The 20,046-nt window shown below is 37.8% G+C and overlaps 1 protein-coding gene across 11 annotated transcripts in view; it reads left to right on the forward strand.

Moving 5' to 3' along the window:
* The window catches only part of KMT2C (lysine methyltransferase 2C), a 283,712-nt gene that overhangs the window by 167,637 nt on the left and 96,029 nt on the right, over nt 1–20,046 (forward strand). For all 11 annotated transcript variants that reach the window (XM_053217833.1, XM_053217834.1, XM_053217838.1 and 8 more), the window contains 5 exons: nt 5,574–5,743; nt 6,201–6,352; nt 7,432–7,545; nt 8,321–8,398; nt 10,813–11,525. In XM_053217833.1, coding sequence (XP_053073808.1) covers nt 5,574–5,743; nt 6,201–6,352; nt 7,432–7,545; nt 8,321–8,398; nt 10,813–11,525 — 1,227 coding nt within the window. The remainder of the gene's footprint in view (nt 1–5,573; nt 5,744–6,200; nt 6,353–7,431; nt 7,546–8,320; nt 8,399–10,812; nt 11,526–20,046) is intronic.

Raw genomic sequence — 20,046 nt, forward strand, 5'->3', positions numbered from 1 at the left:
GCGGGGCCTGGGGGCCGACCAGATGGGGCTGCAGTCGGCCTCTCGGCAATTCCGGTTCCTTCCTGTCTGCAGGGCCCCGCGCTTTCCTGGGTTCGCGTGTTTTCTCGTCTTGATTATTGGGCCACAGAAAAAAACCTGCTGTCGGCAGATTTGTATGTTTATGCTTTCATCTTTATGTACCTTTACTTGCCTTTTTTGTTTTCCGAAATAGACAGTTGAATTCATAATTCGTTTTCTTTACTTTTCTAAGGAGAAAAAGTACATTTAAGACTATACATTTACCTTCGATTATAGCTTTGGCTGCACTCGAATTTGTTGTATTTGTTACTGTCTCTGTGTACATCTGAACTAATCACTGTATCTATTTTTAAGTCATACTTAAGCATGTAAATTTCTGCTCTAATTGTATTTGATCCAATAATTAACCGGTGTAGTTTTCTTTTTCACAAAGAGTGACTTTAAGGTGTACTATTTGTGTTTATTAATTCATACAAAGTCCTTTTTGTTGTTTGACTAGTTGATTCCACAACATATCAGGATGTACATAAAATTGACCGCTGCGGTTTTTCTCATCAGTTTTTCTTTGTAGTTTACTTTTTCTTTTATAAACAAAACTAATATTTTGTCGTTGTTCTCTAGCGAGCGGGTCAGGTCAGTGTTGATATGTTGTGCTTTTTATCAGTGTAAAGCTACTCTGTTGTGTAATGCCTTTTTTTGGAGGGGGTGAATGCAAGGAACCAGCTACTTTTGTTTGCCTGGCCATATGGCCTTATAGGGCTTTAGTTTGCCAGTTGAATGTATCTTTTCACAGCTTTTTATTTTGTGTCATTTTAAAAGTATTCTTTGAAAGGTTTAATAGACTTAACTATTGAGATTAATGGTTGCTATTGAGATGCTTGGCTATTTTAAGACAAATTGGTTCTTTTGATTTCCTTTCTGTTTTTCTGTTCCTTTTATTTCCTGCAATAATTTGCAATTAAGAATCTTATTTTATGAATGCTGAGTTATAGATGTTGAAAGTATAAACGTTTTCTTCTCCCACTTATCACTGAAAATGAAGAAGTGAGAAATTTTCCTTCCTTTCCTTTCTTTGTCTTATATTAAGACTGTAAACGTTGTCACGTTTCCCTTGCAAAAAATGTCGTTTCTTTATAAATTCCAGTCTCATTTAGCCCCCAGTTGTTTGGATTCTTGGTTATGGAATAGTCATTTTTCTGAAATCCTGCATATCTGAAAGAGACAGTTGTTGCCTTTAGACTACCACAAGAAGTTGTTTTGGTATTACTTTGTTTTATAACTTTTTCTTTTTTATGTTGTGGAAACTCCCCCCCCCCCCCCCCCCCCCCCCAGTTTGTGGTATCGCAGAAGAAAACTTTTCCTTTTTTTTTTTTTTTTTTCTTTTAAGACATTCACTTAATTAAAATCCTTTTTTTACTAAGAGCTTTGGGATCTTCGTTTTTGTCAGTTACTTGGAATAAGTTGTTTTGAGACTGTATCTGATTGCGGTTCTACATTAATTAGTGTTACCTGGAACACGCTGACCACGGTCAATCTCTAGTCTGGCCAAAGAAAAGGTCTAAGGAAGTGTTGGTTAACTTTGCCTTTTTTTTTTCTTTTCCTCTTTACATTTGCCATCTTTACGGTCTCTTAAATAATCTTCAGTAACATCTAGATAATTTTGTTTCCTTCTTAAAGTAAGGAAACATTATCATCTTTGCTGTGCTTTTCATTATCTTGGAAAATGTCTTCAGAAGTCTGGGTGTATTTCTTGCCGCTGTTCTCTTTTATCTTTGTCTTGCTTGCTCTCTTCCTGATTTGCCGTCTATAATAGTCTGCCATGCTCTTTCACAGTGACTGAATCATGTATAATCTTGCTGAGAATACATAGTTTTGTTTTAATTCTGCTCTGTGGAGGTATTACAACGTGGGTAAAAGATGAGGCCGGGGAGTTAGCCCCACTCTTCTAGTGACTAAATACAGGATCTTTGGCAAAGTGTTTTACTTCCTTAAGCCAGTCTTTCTCCCCTAGAGAATGTGAATAGAACTTCCCTCACAGTGGTGTTGGATTTAGCGAGGTGATGCCTGTAAAGTGCCATGTAATGCCTGAATTAAGTACCCAAATAATCATCGTGGAGTTTTTCCACAGGAAGTCTTATCCACTGTGCAGCTTGAGAGAATGATCCTCTTTCTCAACTGTCAAATGTTTTCATAGATGTCTATAGTCTTTTGTCATAATTCATTCGTTTATTTAACATTGGGACGCCTGCTGTATGTCAGGCACTGTGCTGCAGGTTCGAAGTCTGCCTTTTGGGAGGGGGCAGACTAGTGAGGCTGCTCACGCTGAAGATGGGGGGCTCTGAAGACGGGGGTGGTCTTTTTAGGAACTTTATTGTATACCAGTCATTGTCGGGTAGGTTTTTTTTCTAGTTTCTCTGTCAGGAATGCTTGTGTGTTGACACGTCATGCATTTTTAAAAATTATTTTGAAATAATTTCAAACTTTAGAAGTTGGAAAAATAAAAACACCCATATGCCATTTCCCAAGATTTACCGTTGTTAGGATTTCAGTATCATTGTGCACCCTCTTTCTTTCTTCTCCTTCCCCCAACTCTTTTTTTTCCCTGAACTGTTTGAGGGTTAAGTTATATATACCGTGCCCCCTTTACCCTTAAACATTTCAGTGTGTATTTCCTCGCAGTAGGGATAGTCTTACAGAATCACAGCACAGGCTACCAATTTCATATGTTTATATCAGTGTAAGTATTTTCATCTAATCTCTTATCCATATTTCAGTTTTGTCACTTGATCTAACATCCCATATAGCATTCGTCCCCTCCCATGCAGGTTCCAAGATCTGGTCTAGGGTGAGGTATTCTGTTTAGTTCTCTGTTTGACTCTTTTAGTGTGGAAGTTTTCCTAAGCCCTTCTCTGTCTTTCCGATATTGACATTTTTGAAGACTAGAGTTCTTCCCCATATACCTGTTTTTGTTTTTTTTTTTTTCCTCCACATAGAACTTGTCTCATTTTGCCCTTGTCTAATACTTCTTCATAATTAGATAGTCACGTGTTCTTGGTCAGTTGACTATAAGTGACGATGTGCCCTTCTCGGGGTATCCCTGCTAGAGGCACGTGGTGCTTATCTCACCCTCATAGGTGACGTGAATTCTGACAATTTGGTTAAGCTGCTGTCAAACTTCTTCACTGTTTGTTTTTTTTTTTCTCTCGATGTAATAAAACATATGAGAAGATAGTTAAGACCATGTGAATATCTTGCTCCCAAGAGCATTTTTATATTTCCTCCAAGACCTTAGGAACCCTTGTTTGATGCATTTTTACCTGTTGGTTTTAAAGGGATGCTTTTGTAGCCCTAGCATTTCTTGGCATTTACCAGTCAGCCCTCTGCACTCTACTATAAGCAAGAACTCTCCCTTTTATTACATGCCACAATTATTTGCTTATTGTCAACATTGAGAAATTTCCATTATTTTCAGTAATTTATAGTTCTTTACCTAATTCATTTTACACTCAGATTGTCCCATATTTGCCCTTGGTGGCCCTTCAGGCTGGCTTCTATGGTTTTGTGACATGTCCTCACCATTTATTTGAATACTTCCATTACATTTTGGCATAACAAGATGTCCCAAGCTCATCGTACACCTTCCTGCTCTGCCGGGGGAATCAGCCCACTTTTCCATAAGTGGGTCCGGTTCCTTTGGTGGAAAGTGGGCGCGAGATGTGCTCATTGCTATGGGTGTGTTTGTTTCTTTGTCTTTTCAGCAGATGGGACAGGAAATACATCGTGTGTAAACACACACACATATGTATACAAATAAATGTGTCTGTACTCACACATGTATAATTATAAATGACAGTTCTGAGTAGAACTTTTTATATAACTTTGACTTTTGAAAGTATGTTAATATCCTATATATTTTTAAAAAAATAAGAAAAAGGGAATAAAATCTGTTACTGAGAGCAAGCCGAGGTAGGTTTGTTTATTTGAGCCATTGAGTAAATGTGTTGGTGTTGTTGGGACGAGAGAAGAATACAGATACAAAATGAATGGGAGAAAGCAAGAATTCAGTGGGAGGGGTCAGAACTGGAGTCACTGGTGTAAATTCATTATTTATAAATTATGTACATGTGAATATGTTAATTCTTACCTCTTGAACCCAAAATTGTATATCTTACTTTGTTACGTTCTTTTACTGAATTTATGATTGATTCTCTAGGATTTTCCAAGTGCTATCTTGTCATCCAGGGATAGTTTTGTTTCTTTTCCTGTTGTTTTCATTTGTTTTATGGTTTACATTGGCTTCAGAACCAGGTTAATTAGATAGTAGTGGAGGTAGGTGGCATCCTTGCTTTCTTCCTGACCTTGGTGGGAATGCCTCTAGGGTTCTCCACTTAAATAAAATGCTGGCTTTAGGATCGGGATATGTATGTATATCACATTTAGAAAATACTCATGTGCTTTTATTTTTCTGAAGAGGTTTTTTTCTTCTCTCTCTCTTTTTTTTTTTGTTTTTTTGTTTAAGGCTTTACTTTTTTTCCAAAGGTTTTTTTCAGCATCTGTTGAAATGCAGTCATTTATTTTTTCTTTTCAGACCTAATAATATGTCAGATTTTATTAATAGATTTTCTAATATTTAACCATTCTTGCATATCTAGTATAATCTCCATTTGCTCATATTTTATTCAGGATTTTTGCCTCAATAACTATGAGCATATTTGTTTTAAAACTGTAAGACTTTAGCGAATTGGTGGTTCATGCTAGTTTCTCTTTTTTTGATCGGCAAATCTTTCATACTCAGCAGCTCAGAAAGTACAATTCCTTTTTTTCCTGGTGTCTTAGATTGAAAATTGGGGTGGATGACGAGAACTCACAATTTATCAGCCGTGTGCCCAGGATTTTGAGACGAGTTGGCTAAAGGTGCAGGAGAGAGTTTGGCAGGGTTCTGGCAGGCCTTGTGCTCTGTAACCAGTCCTGCTTCGGTAAGGACAGGGCTTCCTGTTTGAAAACGTGAGAAGCCGTAATTGGATTTTGATGTGGAGAGATTACGTTCACACTTTGGGACTCCAGGTCATTTGGAGTGGGTCATGCTAGTTCTTTCGTGCGAATTCTTGTTTTTAGTCCCTGAGCCACCGACAGGCAGATGAAGTACCGGTGTGTTTTCCCAGCACGGAGTCGAACACTTAGTTCACAGAAGCTGCCTCCTGATTCGGGGATAGGTTGTTTTTTTTTGTTTGTTTTTTTGTTTGTTTTTTTTTGTTATTTTGAAGTTTGGGTTGCTATGTTCTTGGTTTTCCTCCTTCCCTATTTATGCTTTCTTGGATGTCTCTAGCCCCTATTTATGTTTTCCTGGAGGTTTTAGTGCAAATTGAATGATGTCTCCTCAGATGTTCAAAAAACACACTGCCTTTTCAAAAACATACATCCTAAACGAGTGTCAAGAAAATTAAAGCTTAATGTATAATGTACGAATGTTTCATTGATTTCAAAAAGGTTCGCACCAAAACTGCAATACAAATGCATAACAAACTGTTTTTGTTTTCATTTTTTCTGGTGTTTAGAATTGCAGAATATGTGTAGAGTGTGGCACACGATCTAGTTCTCAGTGGCACCACAATTGCTTGGTATGTGACAGTTGTTACCAACAACAGGATAACTTATGTCCTTTCTGTGGGAAGTGCTACCATCCAGAATTGCAGAAAGACATGCTTCACTGTAATATGTGCAAGAGGTAAGAAGACACAGTTCACCCACTGAAGTCTTTTGTCAGTTCTTCTATCCACGCGATCATTTGTGCTGTCATGTATCTTTGAGCTCCAAGCTTTTATCACTCCAGTAATCCTTTTAGTACTGAGTACTGTTAAAGATGAAATGAAATTACATATTTATGAGTCTGGAAGGCAGAAGGAAGGGAATGGGCGAAAGACCTGAAATGAGCATTGAGAGGGAAAAGTAAGGAGGAAACAGTTTAAAGATATGGCAGTAAAAACATGTGAACACCTTGGAATGACATCTAAAAATGCCAGTTCCTTTTCTAGAACCTTCACCAGTTGCCAACCCCTACAACCTCTCTTCTATTACCCTTAACCCTTCCTATACCCAGTTTTCAGCAATTGCCTCTTTTTTTTCCAAGATAGTAACTTGTCTTTAAATTAGAAAATTTTATTTAAATATATTTATCACTGCAGATGGGTTCACTTAGAATGTGACAAACCAACAGATCACGAGCTGGAGTCTCAGTTCAAAGAAGAGTATATCTGCATGTATTGTAAACACTTAGCCGCTGAAATGGACCCCTTACAGCCAGGTGATGAAGTGGAGATGGCCGAAGTCACTACAGGTAAACTTGAGAATTTTTGTTTCTTTTTAACGATACTGTGCCAAGCAGTCACCGATGCATTATTTTAGTAATGATGAGGGAATCCTGTGTATCAGATCCCATCTTATTCTTAATTTCTCAACCTTTAATTTAAATGTGCAGGTGATTTGGGTCATCTCTGAATCTGATGGCTGACAGCAAATCCAGCTCTTTTCCACCCCTTTTCCTAATAGTCGAATTCTAGGACCGGTGCCTTACTCCAGCTGTGCTCTTGGAGCCAACAGAAGTTGTCAGTGTTTGGCAATATGACCTAGTTCGTACTTTATAACCTGGGATTATTTCACTCCAAGGTTTAGTTTAGTGGTTTTTGTTTTTTGTTTTTTAAGTTTATATTTATTTTGAGAGATACAGAGCAAGGAGGGGAGGGGTAGAGAGACAGACAGACAGGCAGAATCCTGAGCAGGCTCCGAGCTTTCAGTGCAGAGCCCTATGTGGGGCTCGAACTCACGAACTGTGAGATCGTGACCTGAGCTGAAATCAAGAGTTGGACACTTAACCGATTGAGCCACCCAGGCACCCCACAAGTTTTAGTTTTGTAATGTCCTTCTTAAATGTTAATTCATATATTTTGATCCCCAGATCAAAATAATTGCTTAGGTAATTTTAGTAGTATACTGTTGTTGGTTGTAAACATAATAACGAGTTTTTGGTGGTAAAGAAAACAGATCTGCTTACCAGACCATTTTTCACTTTCATCAATATGGTGACTTTTATAAAGTCCTATTTTATCATCTATGAGAAGTTTAAGTAGATGCAGCTTAATTATTAATGTTTTTTTGCCAAGATGCCATCAGTATACAGTTGTGCAATATCCTTTTAAAATAATAAAGTGCCAGTAACCTTTTAATTCATAGTTTCCATGTTTTTTTCATTAACATGTAAAATGTAGATATGTATTTGGTTGAAAAACTTAAAGCGTGGGGAAGAATTTATGGCATTTTGGGTGGTAATTTACTCTCACATAGGAAAGTCATATTTATGTAGTTAAAAAATCAGGGAAAATTTACTCTAAGCTAAAGAATAAATAATTTTCTCTTAAGATTGTAATAATGAAATGGAAGTTGAAGGACCTGAAGACCATGTGGTATTTCCGGAGCAAGTAGTTAACGAAGACATCAGTGGTCAGGAATCCACACCTGGAATTGTTCCAGATGGTAAGAATGTTTTCGGTAATGGATATAATTTATTTTCTGAAGAAAATGTATATGTACGTTGAATATGTGAACATACACTAAAACTTTACTAAATAAAAATGAGCTACGAGTGTAGTCATTTAGGAAATTGTTTTAGAGAGGAGTTTTCTAGTCAAATAACATTAGAAATTAATAGGAGAAAGGACTTACTTAGTAACCAGAGCATTACTGATTGTGAGATGTTTCGTGCTGGGATAATGAAAAATTATTGTTTCAGATGGTCTCAGTGGTTCTGTTGAGGGCATTTCAGTTATTTCCATGATATTTTAATAAAGCTTTTTACAAGATTGATAATAGCTATTACTAGAGAATCTAGAATTAATGAGAGACAAAGTTGGGGGAAAACTACTTATTCAATTTAATCTTGGGCTCATCTGACAGTCTGGGATTTTATGTGAAATTTTATGTTATATAGATTGTGTACATAAAAAGCCTCAGATTTTGGGGGGGGATTGAGTTTTATGTTTAACAACTTTCATTAAAAGGTATAATTACATAAGATGTAAAGTAAAAAAAAAATAAGACAAAGCTATCTGTAATAATCTTGTCATAGTGCATCATCAGTTTCCTGATTTCATCATCATACCCTACTTACTACTAAGTAGTATGTTTGGTGTTTATACTGATAATTGGCATTTGGCAGTGGAATAAAAATCTTCCTGAAATTACTATCGAGGTAGCAGTGTTACACAAATTTTGACTGCTTGCTAGAGATTCCATAAATGTGTCATTACAGCAGTTCACATCCATACAGAAGAGCAGCTGAAGAGTAATTCACCAGAAAGTCTCAACACACATGATCTTCTCATTTCTGGTAAGCATACTTTCTACTTTGATTGAGTTACAACATAATATTTTTATGACTGCTATGCAGATTTGGGTCATTATCAAGTTAATTTTTCAAATGAAGTATCCCAAAGAATTGTTTACTATTGGTGTATATACATTACAGTAATGAAATCTTTTAGTTAAGTGATCCTTTTCTTAAAAAGAATTGGCAGTTGGGGTGCCTGGGTGGCTCAGTCGGTTAAGCTCAGGTCATGATCTCGCAGTCCATGAGTTCGAGCCCCACGTCGGGCTCTGTGCTGACAGCTCAGAGCCTGGAGCCTGCTTCAGATTCTGTGTCTCCTTCTCTCCCTGCTCCTCCCCCGCTCATATTCATTCTCTCTCTCTCTGTCTCTCTCTGTGTCTCTCTGTCTCTGTCTCTCAGAAATAAACATGAAAAAAATTAAAAAGAATTGGCAGTAGATTTTTGTTTTTAATGTTTATTTATGTTTGAGAGAGAGAGAGAGAGAGAGAGAAAGCGTGAGCGGGGGAGGGTCCGAGAGAGAGGGAGACACAGAATCCGAAGCAGGCTCCGGGCTCTGAGCTGTCAGTACAGAGCCTGCACTTGATCTTAGCCAAAAGGCGGAGAAGCGATAGTACAGAGCCTGACACAGGGCTCGAACTCACGAATCATGAGAGTCAGATGCTTAACCAACTGAACCAGCCAGGTGCCCCTTATTGGCAGTAGATTTCTAAAGGAGGTTATATTCTCTGTAGAGCTTCTAAATCAAATGTTCATTATTAAGCAAGTTAAAATCCTCAAATAAGACTACTGGTGGAGCATAATAGAATTGCTTGGGATATCGAGCATGTTTAAATTTTTTTTTTTAAAGTGTTTATTTTTGAGAGAGAGCATGTGCATGGGGAGCAAAAGCTGGGGAGGGACAGACAGAGGGGGACAGAGGATCTGCAGCGGGTTTTGCACTGACAGCAGAGAGCCTGATGCAGGACTCAAACTCACAAACCCTGAGATCATGACCTGAGCTGAAGTCAGACACTTAACTGACTGAGCCACCCATGCACCCTAAGAATGTTTACATTTTTATCTTAATATTTCTTGCCTAGGACAGAACAGAAAGAATATGGTGGGGATCTGTATGTGTGTTGCGTGTTTTCTTCTTTGTCAGGGACACTTGGGGTGGACTTTCATCAGCCATAGTTTAGGCTTCGTGTAGCATTTAGGATGAGGTTTTCCATGGAGTCACTCAAATGATGGTACTATGGTCTTAAACCCCTAAGTGTTCTCCCATTATTTATATGTAATTTTGTTTTAAAAATCTTTTTTTATCGTTTTTTAAATTGTTAAGTATTTTTGAAGCATTTTTGTGTGTAAAAATATTTGGTATGATCAGATCTGTTATTTGATGATTTTTCCTTTATCCTGAACTGTAGTCTTTCAGGGAGTAGAAATAAGGAGTAGGATTTCCTTTTGATATCAGAAGATAAAGCACAGTCACCATAGTAAATAGTAAACGAAATTAATATCTCAATTAATGTAACTTAGAAATTACCTAGATAGTGTTTGAAATAAGTGGTTTTTATCCAGTGATCTTACTGTATAGAGCCATTTAGGACTCGTGTAAATTGGGTCTCTGACTTTATTTTTAGGCAAGTTTGGGTTAAAGGCTTAGTTAGCACACTAGCGTCCTGATTTAAAATTTATCAGCTAGTGACTTCAGATATTTCCAATATATAATTATGTTTATTGACTTGCTTAGCTTTGACAGTATATTTTCTTTTGAGTGTTTGATTATCGATGATGAGCAAAGATTATATTAAAAAATGTGTATGTTGGCAGGTGCAGCTAATAAGCAAAATAAGTCTTTTCTATCTGTGATCATTACTCATTTGAGACTGCAGAAGCTTTGTTTACATCTGAGGGCCTGGTATTGCAAAATACCTTTGTATTGTAGGCACTTATTTACTTGGGTGCCTCATTTATTTGGCTGCGAAATGAGTATAACTTAATCTACCAAATTGTGAATCTTTTTGAAAATGTTCAAATTGTAAAACATCATTTATGTTTAATAAAATTATATTAGAAATTCTATTTTAATATTTTTACCAGAAGTTAACTAAAACTCTGGGGATCCTATTAAGGTGATATTTTTGTAAGTTTTCTGGCCTGATCTGTGACCAGTTCTAATCCATAAATCCTGGTGTCTTTTGGCCTTAATTAATTAACTTAATAATTGTTTTTCTTGAAAAATACCTTCTGATTTAATTCAGGGTTTAAGTATAAGTGTGCTTTGGAAACCCTTTGTCTCCCCTCTCTCTCCTTTTACTGCCCATGCCTATTATTTTTAAGCCATAAAGCTATAGACATTAATGTCTGACTTCTACTCATAGTTAGAAAATTTTACATTTATAAGTACATTAACATAAATATTCCAAATTTTATAGAATCCTCCCAAGACAAAATGAATCCTGCATTGGAAAATCAGATTTCTCAAGAAGCCGATAGTGAAACAATGGGAATGTCTTCTAAAGTGATGCATATTTGTGATGAAAATCAAAATGAAAACAAAATGGAAGTGACAGAGAACGTTGACGTCCTTACACACCAGATCACTGTGCGGCACGAGGATCTGCAGCTAGAGGAACCCAAAATGCTGGCATCCGCAGAAGAATCACGGCCTCCGAAATTGTCCATTGAATCTGCCACGGGTCCCCCAGAGGCCCTAAGGTCCCCGTGTGAGGAAAGTACTTCTTTATGTTCTAAGGAACATTTGGCTGTCGAAAGGGTACCAGAAGCGATGGAACAGAAAGAAAGTTCTGAATCTTCCTCTGTGTTTATGGACTTTGAAATGGCCCCTGTAGTTGAGAGTTGTGTGAAAGATGGTTTATGCCAAGAAGACAAATCTGTAAAATTACCATCGGAGACAGAGTTGTCATTTTCGTCAGCGGCAGGCGTAAGCAAGGCAAATGCGTCTTCCTCTCCACTCTCTTCAGACTTGCCTTCCCAGGACACACTGCATAGCTACCCTTCAACCCTCAGTGCTTCTGTTGGAAACATTATGCCAACGACTTACATCTCAGTCACTCCAAAAATTGGCATGGGTAAACCAGCTATTACCAAAAGAAAATTTTCTCCTGGTAGACCTCGGTCCAAACAGGTAGGGTGATTTTAATGATACTGACAGGAAAATATGGTGGATCAATTGTATACAATAAGGCATATGTGGAGCTTGGGTTTGGAGGGTAATTTTTTCCTATTTTCAGGTAGAACTTAGATGTAATGCTGATCCTGAAGTGTTTCGGCTATTAAAAAAAAGTTTTTTTAATGTTTTTATTATTGTAACTTTTGAGAGAGAGAGAGACAGAGGGCCATGGTGGGCGAGGGGGGCAGAGAGAGAGGGAGATAGAATCCAAAGCAGGCTCCAGGCTCCGAGCTGTCAGCACAGAGCCGGACGCGGGGCTCGAACCCATGAACGGCAAGATCATGACCGGACCTGAAGTTGGACGCTCAACCGACTGAGCCACCAGGCGCCCTGGCCATTTTTTTTTTTTTTTTTTTTTTCTTAGAAGCTGTTAATGAAGCCTACTTTATTAAACTTGAAGTGATCATATTCAGAGTTTCCACTTAGTTGGGACCTACAGATGCAACCTATTTGATTGTCATTTCTAATAGAAAGCACTTAAAAGTCTTCTTAAATTCTGTGCCATGGTGATGAGAGAGTCTAAAAAAAAGACCCAGTAAGACATTAGGTATACTCTAAATAACCTTTGTTTTCCCCCCTCTACTGTATTTGTTCATTGATATTCTTCTTCGTCTTACTTGTAACTGCTTAAGCATCATAATTTACGGAGGGAATTTTTCCTGGTGGGAATTCCTCATTTTGATTTTTCGGTTAGTGGCGAAGTGTTTTTTGTGGGTCTCCTCACCCCCCACCCCCACCCCAAGTTGGGACTTCGGTTGCTTCGTGGAAGAGTCTTGGAGAAGTGCAGTGTTGATCTTTCGGAAGAGCATGGGGGGCTCTTCCCATGGCTTTTAAGCAGTGTGGATTCTACCCTTGAAGGGTAAACTCCAGTTCTGTTTAAGTGTATATAAGTGAACCACTAACCACAAGGCAAAGCGAAGACACTGTCGCTCAGATTTATTTAATCTACAAAATGTCTCTTTACTGAAGCTGCTGCAAAGTGGCGAGATACCAAACGGTGCAAAAGTGCTTAGTCACAATGGTAGCCTGAAGTTTCCGGTCTTGCGATTTGAATTGCTTCCAACAGTTACAGCTGGACTTTGTAGGCGTAGTATCCTCTCCATCTTGATCATCCAGTTTTGGAATCCTAAGACAAGTAGAAAAATAGAGTTGTATTTTAATGGCAGAATCAGTCTCCCTTAAACAAATTCCAGATGTACTTTAGTTTCTAAAGACAGCAACTTGCACACCCAAGGCAAAGTAATTGCCCTGTGGGACTGAACTGTTTCTCTGTGGCGAAGATATGCCCAGTAAACTAAGACACCCCGTATGTGGCTCTGAGTATTTTCTGTCATGTTCTGCTAAGAGAGGTTTTTCTCCTGAAACCAGTTCTCCTCTTCCTTACTCTCTTCTTGTCTTCTTTTTAAATAATTGTTATGTAATAATTATGTAGTTTGGGCTCTGAAAAGACTTGAGCAATGAAGATTTGAGCCTCAAATTGAACTTTGATTCAAATATTTATGTTCTTTAAGGATATCGCATCATAAATATTCCTGTCAAATTTTATTCTGTTTCTCCTTTTTTGTAGACTTCTGTTCCAACTGAGAAACCATGAGGTTTATTTTCTGTTGACTTGTATTCCACAATCTATGTGCATGTGAGTCTGAGTGTGGTAGTGTGTGTGTGTGAGACTGTCTTCCAGGTTTATCCCATTTCATATGACCCATATGTTCATACTTGCTATTGCTTCTGCCGTATTCTCTCCCAGTCCCCAGTTCTGGTGGTATTCTGCTTTCTGTAGAGTTGCCCTTGTCTCATGACTGCTCCTAATTTGCTGCTAATCTCACAAGCAGTTTGTGGGAGGGTTTAACCTCCCCATTAGCTTGGTTTTCATTGTAGAGCAAACAGCCTTCACTTGGTGATTCTTAGCTTGCTAAGGTACTACTGTTTTCGTCGGGAGGATGCATTGGCTAGAACAAGATAGCTCTTTAATCATTTTTTATCATTTTTTTTTTTTATCATTGCTGAGGTACTGCCATCCTAACTTCGAGGGAATATTCCGGTGTGTATCCTTGTGTTGGAAATCTTGAAGCCCATCGTACTGTTACGTGAATGTCTTTAGTATCAAGCACTCCTGTGTTGTATCTTTGGTTTTATTTAGTGTTTACTTTGTATATTGTTGGCAGTGGGGATTGGCTGTGAAGTGAGATGCAGGTTCATGGCAGTGCTGGTGACACAAGCAAGATTCTTTGGTGTCCAGCTGTGTTTTGATAACATCACTAGCATTTTTCCATATTTTGTTGAGTGTCATCAACTCTGGTCTTTACCAGCATAGTGGAGGCTATCCTAACCAAAGAACTGCACATTTCATTAGTTAAATTCTGTGTCACAGTGGTCAGACCATTACGTTTATCTTAACAGTTTTCTAACCTTATGTGAGCTTTTCTAAGAATTTCCTGAAAAATTAAATGAATAATTAGAAACAGAAAATGTGAAAGCTTTAAAATTTGATGTGACAGCTAATGATTGGATTATTAAATGTTTTCTGGAGAAAGGAGTTCGTCAGTAGAAGGGTAAGCCAGTGCTATGCAATAGAAATATAATGCAAGCCTCGTGTATCTACTTTTAAAACTTCTAGTAGTCCACTTAAGAATTAAAAATAAGCAGATAAAATAAATTTTAATGTTTTATTTAACTTAACGTATTAAAAATATTTTAGCATTTCATCTGTATAAAAATTATTAATGGGATATTTTACGTTCACTTGTCTCGCTCAGTGTTCAAAATCTGGTTTCCAACCAAGTACATTAGAAGTGCTTACTTACTAGCCTCATGGCTAGTGGACACCTTATTGGACAATGCAAGGAAAAGCAATTATAAAAATAGGAAAATTTTAGTTCCAGAAGGAGCTAAATTTAAAAAGAAATACCATCTGAGTTTAAGATTGATAAATTACAAATGATGCTATACTTTCACTGATTTAAGGACGGAAGAAATATTCTGCATCCTCCAGTTGCCCATAGGACACATTTTAAAACAGATTATAAAAACCATTTGTAAAAAACAAACAAGCATTTGTTGTAGCAACAAATCACTGTGTATTCCCAACATGTATTAGATGAACAATATATACCCCATATGTATGTACACATACATACTCCTGTATGTACACATATGTAGTATATAGGTAAGAGTATGTATGTAGTGATACTGGAGTATGGATGGATATATAAATCACTATTCTGAATCTGAGATGTCAGGGCACAGAACATGGAATCTATACAGGATTATTTTACCTTTAGATGAGATTACTTGAAGTTTAGAGTTTGTATGGTGGCTTTCATGTGGAAGATTTATATTCTTTATATTCTTTTTTATTTATATTCTTTATATATATTTATATTTTATTTATATTTATATTCTTTATTCTTTATATTTATTCGTTATATTTATATTTATTTATATTCTTTATATTTATATGGTTGTGGGTAGAAAAAGTTTTTTCTTTTTTGTTTTCTTCCTCACTTAAGACACAGGATTTCACAAAGGAGGAAGAATTACAGACATGGTAGGTAGTTAGGAGAGGGAAATTGGTGGAACACCGACAGGAAGCCAGCTGGAAATGGTTTCATAGAAACGGTCCCGGTGATCCAGTTGGCTTTTCTTTCCTTCATCCTTTATTGAAATTATTCATGTGCATATATTTTAGTGTTTCAGTTCTCAGTGTCTTCATAGGTATATTCACTTTGGGCCTGAGGTTTAGAAAAGTGGTTACTGGCCTCACTGCATGTTGTAATTTCCTGGGGAGCTTTACAGCCATGTCGGTGTGATGCCCCCACCCTGCCCGTTAAAATGGCCTCTGACTGGCGTCTTTCTCCTTACCCTTGGAAGTAGAGTCCTGAATTAGAGAGAGACATGGGCTCCTCATTGTTATCGTTACGCGTGAAACACAAGAAATGCTCTTAAAAAGTGGTGGAAAATAGGATGGAAAATTTTTTTTATTTCAGCATATCAAATAACGTAATGGGGTTTTCATTTTCTGTTTATTTCTCTTATTCCACAGTTGTATTTATCCATTGTAATTCAGAAATTCTCAGATAGTAGTGATCTCAGCCTGTCTTCTGTCATTTACCCTATTCGTATCAGCTTATTTTATGGAAACATAGGTAATACAGTCATATGTATGACTTGATCTGCCTTAGACACTCAGGTATTAAGCGATAGTATTGAAAGAGGTTATTGAACCTATGAAAAATATTTCACTGAAGTATTTTCTATCCTTCATAAAAGTAAATGTAAGTAATCAATTATAATTTGAAAAATTTCAAAGTCTAAGAATTTTTTCATTTTTTGATTTTCTCCATTTTTTGTTGCTAACATCATATATACGGAAAACTTAGGAATTTCTGTTAAGTTCTAAGACTGATATTTATTGAGGGGTTCTCCGCGAAAGTGAAATTTCTTTGGTATAGTGGGTGTCCAAAGGTAGTGCCATAACCACTTTTCCATTACATTGTGAAGTGGATTTTTAATTTTTTATTAATTTAACTAATTTTGTTACAAACCATAGAATTTTATGACATACTTGTCTAATGTAATAGCAACTTAAATGAAGTGTTTCAAATTAACAAGTCAGTTTCATAATCTACTCTGTGAGAGAAAAACAAACCTTCGGAGTGGTGAGCTGTAGAGGATTGTACTTTTGTCAACAATTCATTACAAGGAAGCAATTTTTTTCTCTCTCTTTTAAAATAGCAGACACCATTTCTGCTTTGTAAACACAAATCCTTTAGTAAGAAGCATTGCTGGTTTTTGTTTTGGTTTTTAGGTTAAGAAAAGGCAGATGTGTAAGTCATATTGTCCAAATAGAGGTTCGGTTCCTGTTAAATGATTTCATATCCAGCTTTTAATTAAGATAAATTTGAATTTTGAAGCATCGCTTGATAATAGCATATATACGGTGGCATTTGCTTAAAGAAAATAAGTTACCCTGGATAGTTTTAGTTGTCCGTTCTCGGATACCTATAAAGTAAAACCTGTATTTCTGATACTTTGTCTTAGGACCTATTAAAGGTTTCATTAGTAAGTAGATATAGATATAGGTATATATTCATTCTTCATGGAGAATAGAAGATGCCATATAGATGCCAAGAGTGGTTTCCCACCTACATTCTATTCTAAGTACTGTGCTGCCTTTTTAAAACGTGACTTTGAAGAAGTATTTTGTATCGTTTGCATCAATTTTCACTGTAACTGATACTAGGAAAGATTGATTAATATAAATTCAGCATGAGCATTTCCATAGTACAGTTACTTGGATTCAGATCCTTCCTGCCATTGTCTGTATGAGACTAAGCACGTTGCCTTGAGAACTGTCTTGTTTCTTCATCCATAAAATTGCATCTTACGGCTGTTGTTGGAAGTTAACAGTAACACGTGTAGGGCCCCTGGCAAGTGGTGGTGCTGCCCTGCTTTTTTTCCTGAATGGCAGAGTAATGCAGATATTCTGTGAAAATGGAGACTTGAGAAGGATATAATAATCATGTATTAAATGTACCTCTGGAAAACGAATCAGATTGACTCATGCTTACTTGTACTGCATTGTGGCAGTGAAAACAACTCTAGGCCTTGAGTGAGTCAAACACTGGTCACAGTAAATTCGGCATGTAGTAGGTGTCTTCAGTTCAAAGCCACATAATGGCTGCCCAGATTTTAGAACTCAACAGCCTATTAATTATGCTGTGTGTGACATGTGCTGCCGTAGAGGAAGCCCAGGGCACCGTGGAAAAGCAGAGGAGGCGTGCGGGAACTCAACTCAGGCTTGCGTGCTGTGTGGGCGAAAATCCCAGAGACTCTGCTCTGAATCCCTGAAAGACTGTAGTTTTAAACCTAAAGCGTGTCTAGCCCTCTGGGGTGTCAGCATCCCTTTTCTCTTGGCTTCCTTGTGTCTGTTGTGGTATTTCTGAAGCCATTACCAAAACCATTGCTAGCACCAGCCAGATTCACATTCTTGAATTATTGAAGGCTAACGCTGGTAACAGCTGTTTCTGTACTTTCATCGTATCTTATCAAATCACTATCAGGACTAAATTCCTTGTTCCATTTGATGTTGAACTCAGTTTTGTGTATGAGACTTACGTGAAAAGAATTCTGTAAGTCATAAAAACGAGTTGTTTGTTGCCGTGGCTGTAATGTACGCGAGTGAATGTATGTGCCAAAAAAAATGACACGCTTTGCTGGGTTTTCTGTGTCTCTTGCCGGTTGTCCATTCTGCTCTCTCTTCATCATGTTCACTTTCTCTCATCCTTTAAACAGCAGTCCTGGTTTTGCATGGCGTGTTGGGTGAGGCTGGACCCGAGCAAGGATGAATTGGAAGTGTGAAGCCAGCCCAGGAGACCCCAAACCTCTGGCCCCTCTTGAAACTTTTTCAGTAGATTACGATACTCTTGGGCTCTAATTAGGACATTGATCATATTTAACAGCCAGCAACAAGATTGGGCTTTTTATAACAGAAAGTTGACCTTAATAACCTATTCTCTACTTGCTGTTCTTGTTACCATTTTCCTGTCCCACAGTCCTTGTAACAGTTGTATAATTTACTTGGTTGATACATTTACCTGAGAAATTGGCCTCGAGGCACAAAGAAGCTTACCTGATACCGACTTTAAACAGGTTTGGGGTCCAATAATTATTGTTAGACTCTAATTCAATCTCACCCAAGTAGTATTTTTTTTTTAAGTTTCTATAGAATTTGGTAGCAAATGGCTTATCTTTAGGTCTCTTTAAAATGTAAAGTCTGCTAACATTTTGAGCCCTTTTGGTTTTCCTTCAGTTGGTAGTTTCAGAGTAACAGTGCAGTGGATAGATTGGTAACCTTTTTTTTTTTTTTTTTAAGGAGGAAATCCAGGGTTGTAGGCTACATCTAATGGGGCGAATCAGGAATTAGTGTGTTTCATAGTACAATACTTAGTGATGCATTTATGCATACAAAAAGAATAAATGTGCAATGGAAAAAATGGATGTTCAGTAAGCACCGAACTGAATGCTTACCATAGCAGTGTACAGAAAAAACGGTCTCTTCTCATCTAGCTTATAGTCCAATGGCAACAAATAAATACAAATGTAACAAGTGTACAGTCAAGTATAATGATGGTGTAAAACCATGTTTCCGTAGACGGGGGAGCTGACCTCCGAATTGTCTAAGTTCTTTTTCATCAAGCTGAGATGTGTAGGATAATTTATAACTAAAGTTGATAATTATAGCTGTATTTTAGGTTTAAGGTCTAAAGAATATATTAGGTAATTTCTTCTTTGTCAAAACATCTAAGTATAATCATAATTTTTCTCCAGTTGCTATAAAATTGCGCACAATCTATCTTCCAAAGTCTTATGATAATATACTTATTAAAATTCATAATGTAATTACCCAGGCTTTTATTATATAAGTTCTTCATAGCAGTTGAATGGTTTTCTAATTATTCCTGAAATGGCATCCAAACATTCTTGATCTATGGAGCCCTTCATTTTCTTCATCCATGTTCCATGAAGTGTAAATGTTTTTAAAATGAGACACAATGTTGGCATCAAAGCTAACTTTTAAATTATGGTGAATAACATGTTATTTGAGAGTATGACTTTTTATGGTATGTTTTAAGAGCTGTCTCCTGATACGACATTAGATGATCCACCGAGAGGAATTTTATACAGTAGCCAACTACCGTCAGAGAAAAACCATTGAAAACATTGAGAGAACTAAGTTTAGGTATCTCTTGCCCCCACTATCACTAAATAATGAGAAACAACAAAACATACGGCCCCAAATTTCAGTCAGTGAGGAAAGGCACAGAGTGTTGTAAGGGAGGTGATGATGTCATGGAAATGCTGCCGAAAGTCCTCTCTGATGAGGAAATATCTGAGGCCATCCCTGAAGAATCCGAAGAAAAAGCTGTCCGGTGGAGAGCTGGCAGTTGTTCTGAGTCGGTAGCCCTGTTATTGGCGAAGAGCTTGGCGTGTTTGAAGGAAACCAGGGAAGCTGGGGCATACCGATCGTGGCGGGGGTGGGGTGGGGGGGGACGACACACAAGAGGAGGTTGGAGAGAGGCAGTGAGAGAGACCATCCCTTTAAGAGCACCGGGGAGCTGTTGGGAGGGTTTAAAACACGGTGGTGACTTGCTTGGTCAGATCGACAGCTTTGGAAAGTCCCTCTGGCCTCTGTGTAGAGGAGGACTCGAGGGAGGGGCAGAGTAGGGAGAACGGTAGAGAGCGGCAGGCTGGGTGAGAGCCGGTGGTGGCAGACAGGGCCGGGCCCGGCAGCGGGAGAGCAGAGAAGCAGCGTGGGTGCAGACCAAACTGGAAGGTAGAAAGTGCCGAAGTCACGGATGGTTTGGATCGAAGGAGTGGCGGGGAGGGTGATGGGGGAGAAGCACGGCTCAGATGACTCCCAGGTTTCTGGCCCGGGGGCTGGCATCCATTTCTGAGGATGGGGAAGGTTGCGAGA

The sequence above is a fragment of the Acinonyx jubatus genome, chromosome A2 (genome assembly GCF_027475565.1).
Source record: "Acinonyx jubatus isolate Ajub_Pintada_27869175 chromosome A2, VMU_Ajub_asm_v1.0, whole genome shotgun sequence".
In the NCBI taxonomy this organism is placed as follows: Eukaryota; Metazoa; Chordata; class Mammalia; order Carnivora; family Felidae; genus Acinonyx; species Acinonyx jubatus.